Source organism: Pelodiscus sinensis, chromosome 12 (assembly GCF_049634645.1).
Source record: "Pelodiscus sinensis isolate JC-2024 chromosome 12, ASM4963464v1, whole genome shotgun sequence".
Taxonomy (NCBI): Eukaryota; Metazoa; Chordata; order Testudines; family Trionychidae; genus Pelodiscus; species Pelodiscus sinensis.
Window position 1 is genome coordinate 22,786,836 of NC_134722.1, and position 8,887 is coordinate 22,795,722.

The 8,887-nt window shown below is 39.5% G+C and overlaps 1 protein-coding gene across 8 annotated transcripts in view; it reads left to right on the forward strand.

Moving 5' to 3' along the window:
• Window positions 1-8,637, forward strand: part of CEP89 (centrosomal protein 89) — a 113,308-nt gene extending 104,671 nt beyond the window's left edge. For 4 of the 8 annotated variants that reach the window (XM_014569481.3, XM_075940115.1, XM_075940114.1 and 1 more), the window contains one exon: window positions 5,631-8,637. In XM_014569481.3, the coding sequence (XP_014424967.1) occupies window positions 5,631-5,871 (241 nt within the window). In that variant the 3' untranslated portion in view covers window positions 5,872-8,637. The remainder of the gene's footprint in view (window positions 1-5,630) is intronic. The other 4 variants (XM_075940113.1, XM_075940117.1, XM_075940112.1 and 1 more) reach the window with 1 other exon arrangement.
• Window positions 8,638-8,887: the final 250 nt, after the last annotated feature.

The following is an 8,887-nucleotide window of genomic DNA, read 5'->3' on the forward strand; positions in this document are numbered from 1 at the left end:
TGTCCCTGGTCTGCTGGGGGGGGGGGGCCGCGGATAGTGTGTCCCCCCCCCCCAGCAGACCAGGCTTTTGTTTTGGACCCTGGAGCAGAGCAGCTGGGGTGCTGCGGATTGGTCCTGCAGCACCCGCTCTGGGCACTACTGGACCAACCCTGCAGCACCCCAGCTGCTCTGCCCCAGGGGTCCTGATTCAGCCGCTGCTGGTCAGTTTCAGCAGTGGCTGAATCAGGACGCCTGGGGCAGAGCAGCTGGGGTGCTGCTGGGTTGGTCCAGTAGCGCCGAGGAGCGGTGCTACTGGAGCAACCCAGCAGCACCCCAGCTGCTCTGCCCCAGGCGTCCCCAAGTCAGCCGCTGCTGAAACTGACCAGCGCTGACTACAGGAAGCCCGAGGCAGAGTTGCTCTGCCCCGGGCTTCCTGGAATCAGCCACTGATCAGTTTCAGCAGCAGCTGACTTGGGGACGCCTGGGGTTCTTAAGTTGAATCTGTATGTAAGAACTGGCATCCAGATTCAGCCTGTTGAAACTGATCAGCGGCTGATTCCAGGAAGCCCGGGGCAGAGCAACTCTGCCTCGGGCTTCCTGTAGTCAGCCGCTGGTCAGTTTCAGCAGCGGCTGAATCTGGATGCCAGTTCCGACTTACATACAGATTCAACTTAAGAACAAACCTACAGTCCCCATCTTGTACGTAACCCGGGAACTGCTTGTACATTGAAAGCATTAACCTGCAGTTGAGAGTTAAGCCCACTTTACTTTCAAAACCTGGATGCCTTAAAGTTCACCAAAGCATATCCACTGCATAGGACAGCTCTTGCTGTTTGTAATTAAAGGCTGAATGAATGCCTGAAATAAATTAAATAAATAAATAACCCAACAAAATAAACAAATATTTACCATATTATGATTTAGAGGTTTCTTTGCTTCCCTATTTACATTTACAAAAATGTATTATCAGTCTGGATGGTGGCCCAATACTTAATTCTCTGCTCTACCAACTGAGAAATCTAGATTGAGCTCTTGCTTCCTGGGATAACAGGAGCAATTGCTGTGCAGACAACATGCTGAAGAACCAATGAAGAGAAAGCACATTGAGTACAGACTGTACCAGAGCAGAGTCCATTATAGAGAAGAAGGGCTTATCCATGCCAGAATAAAAGATGTGTTTTCAAAATGTGAGCGCTACTACATGCACACGGTGCAAGCTGGATTTTAATATATGGTAGCTGGCAGAGATGAATCCTAGAGGGGAGCCTAAGGTTAACCTTGACCAGATAAAAGATGCTGAAATCCTACCAGCCCCATATGCCCCAGGATATTAAAATGTATTTGAGTGGATTCAAATGTGCATTTCACCCTGGTGTGTATGAGCCAAGCACACCAGAGCTGGAAAAGCTTTCTGTAGCTGTAGCACACAGATCGAGGAAAAATGTCAAGAGTGACATCAGGAGCTGTAGGTGGCCTTTATTGATCTGATGAAAGCCTTCTACTCTATCAACCATGAAGATCTGTGAAAAATCATGTCATAATTTCCCAAGCAATTTTATCACTATTATAAGACTCCTCCATGACCAGATGACTTCCTCCATCCTTTGCAATGGACTCTACCTCTGAGCGCTCTCATCTGAAGCGGGATAAAATAAGGTTGTGTACTGGCACCCACACTTTTCTTCATTTTCTGAGTAACTATGAAAATGTTATTACAAGACTGTCTACCGCAGAGCACTAACATCCTGTATCAGACCGATGGCAATCTCTTCGACCTTTCTAATTTCAGTGCCAAAATATTGGCAACAATAACTGAACTCCAGTATGCAGATGATTGCACCATAGTTAAGGATCAACAATATTTGTTTCTGTGAAGTTACAAAAGTCCATGGCTAACTCTGAATAACAGCATAAGAAAAGTTCTCTGCCAGCCAGCTCCTGGTCAGTCATCAGATCCAGCAAGGAAGGTTTATAGCGATGAAGAAAACCTGGGAAAATAGAGTACTTTACATATCTTTGCAGCCATTTCTCATAGAGGGCGGACATAGATGTTGAGATTCAGCAGAGAATCTACTGTGCCAGCTTTGCCTTTGGGAGCCTGTCTTGCTTAGGTGTTCAACAATTCCAAGAGCAGAACACATACTAGACTTTTAGTTTATGAAGAAATTCCAACTGTCATCTACACCTGTGAGACTGGGGTACCTTTAGAAAATATCTGAAAACATGGAACACCAACATCAGCACTTTCTTTGGAAGATCCTCAACATAGATTGTCACTTCAACACCTTACGTGTTAAGACTCTGATTATCCAGTACCAGCTGAGGTGGAGCAGGCACTGTCTGCACTTGTGTCAGGGCTGTTCCTCACTCTGGCACTCTGAGTTCAGAAGATGGGGGCCCACAAGAGACCTTAAATACCTTGCCTCTATAGGCTCTGTTTACAAAAACTCCCCAGAGTCACATATTTATTAACTTTGGAAGGTAGCTGCCACCACAAAGTGGAACAAAAGAAAACCCCTTTCTTCTTGAAGCCAGGAAGAAAGCTCTTGGACTTCCTTCTCCAGGGATACCCCAACGTCCTCTGCCACAAGAGAGCTTGAAAAAAGAAAGAGACAACAAACGCTCTCTGACAGCTGACCTTTCAGGCTGTAGAGACACATACACACAACTCCTGTTTTTTTCCAGGACACACAAATCAAATCATTGCCTAAAAAAAGGTGATTTTATTAACAAAACAAAAAAATATATTTGATAAAACATTATTAACAAAAAAATATATTTGATAAAACATATCTGGTTGCTAGGTGTTACAGAGCAACTGCGTAAAACAAATTAAAATACAGAGAACATCTCTGAGTATGCTCTTAGATCAGGAACGGGGGAGGGAAGGCACAGATTCAGATGAAGTTTAACCAAACAATCAAAACAAAGTAAAATGCCCTGATCATGACTAAATACACATTTTCCCTTTATTTACTCACTATCCTGATTCAGTCCACCTCCATACCCCAAATTCCTTGGAGGCATGGTAGTCCTGCCTGGGTTTGAAATCATGCTGTTTTCCATTTCCTGGCTTAACTCACCCACAAAGAAAACAGGAAAGGTATCTTATACAATTTAAATGTCAGCACTGTATCTCATTGGTTCTTCTGGCCCCCTGCTAACACACTTGCTAGTTAACTGAGTTTAACCTGTTAGTCATTGGGTTCTGGCCAGCATTCTTATCTATCACAGCTTGCCTGATATATGCTTACCAAAAAAACTGCTGTATACCCTCCTCACCAAAGGAGAAAGTAAATGGGGAGGCCAAAAGAAACACTTTAAAATAAAAACCAAGGGATGTGTCATTAACACCACACACTGGGAAACAGCAACTCAGATAGGAATAACTGGTGAAGACTTGTCAGAGAGAAAAGTCCATTTTTGAGGAAAATTGCCTTGCCCTGGTTGCAGAAAAATGTCTTCCAAAAAAGGACAGACAACTGTCACGCAGTTATCTCAGCTCAAACTTGACTTCCAACACCACCTTGAATATCTGCTAATGAGCTTGTGGCTCAAGGATTGGCTGCCTCAATCACAGAACAACCAATAAAAAATAAAACCTGTGAAAGAAGTCATCCTCAGCCTCAAGAAATCAATGACAATGAAGACCACTCACAGCCTGAGTTGAAACTCCCTGAATGGTTCTCCTCAATTTTCTCTGGACATAGTTATGTAATTTGGCTTATATAATTTTGTAAACAGTTAGCAGGATCCTTTAGCCAGGCTTCTTTAATTGTTCATTGAGTGTTTTCATATCTATTCCAATTAGTGCGGATGATGTACAGCTGCTGGAATGTTTTACCCTAGTGAGCAGCTAGTAATCTGTTAGAATCCCTTCCAGCTATTAAATTTTGTATTTTCTCACCCTGGTTAAATGCTATTACTAATGCAGTAAGCATATAGGATCACATTCCCAGTAGTCTTAGTGCCCTTACTGAATCATTTTTGGCATGCAGCATGAAGCGCCTACAAATGTCAGCAATCTTCTCATTTATATCTACCTGGCTGAATAATGAGCAGGGTCCTCAAGAGGTGTACATAATTAGAAGAGTAATTTTCACTAAGATTTCTGACATTACAAACACAAAGATGAAGTGGTACAGAGACAATCATAGAATACTAAGACTGGAAGGGACCTCGAGAGGTCACTGAGTCCAGTCCCCTGCCCTCATGGCAAGACCAAATACTGTCTAGACCATCCCTGATAGACATTTATCTAACCTACTCTTAAATATCTCCAGAGATGGGGATTCCACAACCTCCCTGGAAAATTTATTCCAGTGTTTGACTACCCTGACAGTTAGGAACTTTTTCCTAATGTCCAACCTAAACCTCCCTTGCTGCAGTTTAAGCCCATTGCTGCTTGTTCTATCCTCAGAGGCCAAGAGGAACAAGTTTTCTCCCTCCTCCTCATGACACCCTTTTAGATATCTGAAAACTGCTATCATGTCCCCCCTCAATCTTCTCTTTTCTAAACTAAACAAACCCAATTCCTTCAGCCTTCCCTCATAGGTCATGTTCTCTAGACCTTTAATCATTCTGGTTGCTCTTCTCTGGACCTTCTCCAATTTTTCCACATGTGTGAGAAACATAGAAAAGAGGCTCTAAGGACAGGCATGGCAGAGAGATAAAGGGCAGACTTGTAGTCAGCATAGGGCCTTGGTTTGGAAGGCAAGAGAAAGAAAGCTAGTGAAGGGATTTCAAGAGTGCAGTGCAAGAAAGGTGATTTTCACAACCAGCATTTTGAATATAGCATGGAATTACACTGTTTAAATTAGGATATGTTTACTTCAAGCTACTTTATTGCTGGTGCTAGAATAATCACTTTTCCTGCCCCATATTATTTTTGCCTTTTCTCCAACAACACGGGCATCATACTTTTCTCCTTTTTTTTCCTTTTTATTTTGAGGTTGTGCAGTCTGGCTATGTCTAGACTGGCATGATTTTCCGCAAATGCTTTTAACGGAAAAGTTTTAAGGGCACTCTATAGCTGATGCTACTGGATGCCTAAAGGAAGGAGAGTAATAGCTGCTCACTGCATGAGTAATTTTTGCTGGCAGATTCTTTGTACATCTTTAGAGTCTCTTTTCTCTTTAAAAGCACCATGTTCATAGAGATCTAGGGAGGGAGCAAAAATCAAGTACAAATGCAGCTTTGGGCCTGAATTATTTTTTCATTTACACAAGTTCAACTTTCAATAAGTTAAATGAGGAGTAGCATGGGTGGAACAGGAGAAAATTACCCATGATGCTCCCCAGAAATGGTGGTGAATTAAGAACTCTTTGGGTCACAGGCTAGTGCTTTAAGGAGGATCCATAACCATGTGCTGAGAAGGACTGATGCAAAATAGTCCATTTGTTACAACATGTTATTGCATGAGCCCAGAACTTCTATCTAGTTTCCATTATGCTTTAAAACCATATTATTTTAAAAGGTTAGGAAGAGAGTATGTAATTAGAAACAAATTTCATCAAAACACGTCAGGTATTTGAAGACAGTATCATACAGTTACATTATTTGTTAAAGGCATATATTGTACAAATGAACTTCTGAACAAAACTGAATTTTAATTTATGACATCAGCATCCTTTTAATTTTTGTTCTTTCAGAGAAGTGGAAGGTGAACTTGAAATAGTGTGGGAATCTACCTCCAAAGAGAACAGGAGAATGAAAGAACTCTTGCATAAATCTCTGGAGAAGAAAACCATGTGGAGTACAGTCAGAGTTTATGAATCAAATTTAGATGAAATCTCTCAGAAGGAATTAATTTCCGGATATGGGTTTAGTTACTGTGATGTGAAACCATCACCACCCACAAAAAATGAAAGTAAACAGGAACCTCTGTTGTAAGGACAAAAGGTGCCTCTAGATCTTGCACAAGAAAGGACGATCCCAAAGAAACAAAACAATAAGTCTATGGCTGAATTAACTCTCCTCAACCACAAAAAATGATCTATCGAAAAGGCATTTATATACTCTTTGATACTACTTTCACTCAAATTGATAATAGCATATTCTCTCTCTAGTAACATTTTTAGCATAGATTTTAGGAATGTTAATGTCATTTGATAAAAGGCCATTGTAAATCCAGTAAAAATCTAGTGCAGCACTATCACCACTATAAAGCCAGCTGTACTTATCAAATTAGAATACCAAGCTCACCAATTATTTTTCTTTAATGTCCTCACAGAGCACATAAATCCTAAGGTTGCTAAAAAACAAGTGAATAGGAAAAGCTCTACTATTTGGTAAATAATGCTTACTTTTTCATATGGTTTAACTGAAATGTTAGTTTCATCTAAATACAATTCTAGTATTCTTTGCAGTGAGGGGAGGAGTCTGTTCCATTACTATGATGCATATTTATTGTAATATTTTACAACAATTGTATATTGTAGTAATGAAAGCTCAAATTTGGTATAAAGTGAAGGGTTTTATTTCGCAATTCATATAATTATGTTTGATCTTTTTGCAATATTTTAGCTTGCTGCTTAATTTTATTAGCCTAACTGCACAACTGATAACTCATTATGGACTGAAATCAATAAGGTAGAAACAATACTTCTTAAATGTGTAAGTCTAGAACATAGACAATCTCTTGCTTGTTGAGACACACTAAACAGCAAAAATGAAATTAGGGAAACAAAGGTCCTTTCAAATGAACATAAAAAATGCATGCAAATAGGTGTGGATCTGAAAAAGTTCACTTATTTTCTAGACTGTTTTACTTCACATTAAGGTTCTCACTTAGGAAAGCATTGGTATTCAAGGAAGGAGGGCATAAACAAAGGTTTTTTTAAAAAAAGGAAAAAATATACATACAGAAGAGTTTTAATGCCAAAATAGATTCTGAACCACAGACTCCGTCAAGTCCAATAATGATTTTACATGGAAAGTGCTCAGATACTACAGCGTGGGGTGGGCCAAAACAAAACAACTCTAGGCAGCAAGTCTGAAAGCCCGTCAACTGATTCATGGTCATGCTGTCTGTGTAAAACTAGTATGTAAACATTAATGCTTGGACTGGTGGTTAGGCCTCTAAGACCGTCTCTGCTTTGCCAGATTTCAAAGCCTGGCAAAGGCTTGGTATAAAGTGAAGCAATGTCTACACTGCTATTTTTAGTCCCATTGTGTGAGCTCAGTAAGACGGTGAGAATTAACCACAAGCTCAACTGCTTTCCTGAACTAGTCTACACCCTGTGCAAAATCACTAACTTGCAGTTGACATATTACTAGTTCAAATGGTTTTATGTTTAGCATTGCCTTTTAAATCTTTCCCTTACAAAAACCGAATTATCATGCACTCCCTCTTACCCAGACACCTAGCTACAAACTTCTTTAAAATTTCTCATGTTTTTGGGCTGTGACATAAGTGACTTTACAAAAGCCTAAACCTAGTAAGATCAAGTAATACAACAGACAAGGATTGAGAGAATGAGCTAAACCTAATATTTTCATTTACACTTTCATTAAATGTAACAGCCCAACCACTCCTGTTTCTTTTAAGTCTTGAAGGTGACTATGTTCATTTGAGAGGGAATATCTACTGTATCAATTCAGCTGATATACAGAAAATATCATTATGGACTACATACATACATAGTTCTGCATTTAATTTGTGTACAGACTCCATTAGCATGCTCAAACAGACAACTTAGACATGCACATACAATAATTGTGCATACATATCACTCAGACACCTGCACTCACTTTTTTTTGGCATGGCCTTATACTTCAGAGATTTTAAAAATCAGGCTCTGTGTATCAGATTTTTAAAAATGGGCGTCTGAATTTCTCATCATAGCATGAGTGCTCAGGCAAAGACTGGTCCTTAAGTACCCAAGTGAGAGATTATACTCCTTTCAGGTTTTAATTACCTGTTTGCACCTGACTGGATGTTTTAGGTTCTTTCTTTAGAAATGTTGCCCCTTCTTGGTTTAAAACTAAGAGAGCTGTGAGAACTATTTCAGTTCTGAACCCACCCTATAAATACACTTCTACCTACTTTCCTCTCCTTTTTCTTTGCTTTGTCTCTTTTCCTCTGTGTAGCTCTCATTTTAGAGTTTTCAGTTTAAAATAGGCTTCATGTATCTACGTATTTTCACAATGTAACTTTGTAGCTTATTGAATATTTGCATAAACATGTATAATCAAAGGCTGTGCTCTATGTCAAACATTTGTAATACAAAATTTAATAAAATAATTATTCTTAAAAAGAGGCTGACACCCTGGGAAATTATCTCGGAAATAAAATGTGCATTATATTAAGGAAACTTAGAAAACATGATTGCATATTCTCATGAGGGCCAAATGCCACATTCAGTACATACCAAAGGCTCTCAAAGGCACACAGGAGTTATGCGTGTAAAGAACTGAGATTTGGACCCCCCCCACACAATTGTTTGTTGGGTATGTCAAAATACATAGCTTTAGCTTGTTTTAGCACTAGAAAGCATATAGTGTGTGCAGTATAACTGCTGATCAGTTGAAGAATTCATCTGAGTTTAAAAATCAAACCATACACATTGGAAAACTTTGAGATTACAGAAATTTCTTGATGAACAACAAATAAAAGCATCTTGGCTAGAGTGCACAATATAAAATGGAGTTAATACACACAGAATTAATGATTAGAATAAATATTTCTGCTGTGAAGTCTTCTACAAGGTTTTTTTTTTTTTTCAATTTAGAGTTAATAGAGAGTCTAAATCTCTCACCAGTGAAAGACAAGCATCAGAATTTGTTTAGCTTACATTTCAGAGTATTTTATTTTTAAAGCCTACATATGGGTTGTGACATACTCAGGCCATTTGAATATAGAAGAGTAGCAGAAGGCAGATACACGTGCCACAGGGTAAGCAAGTTC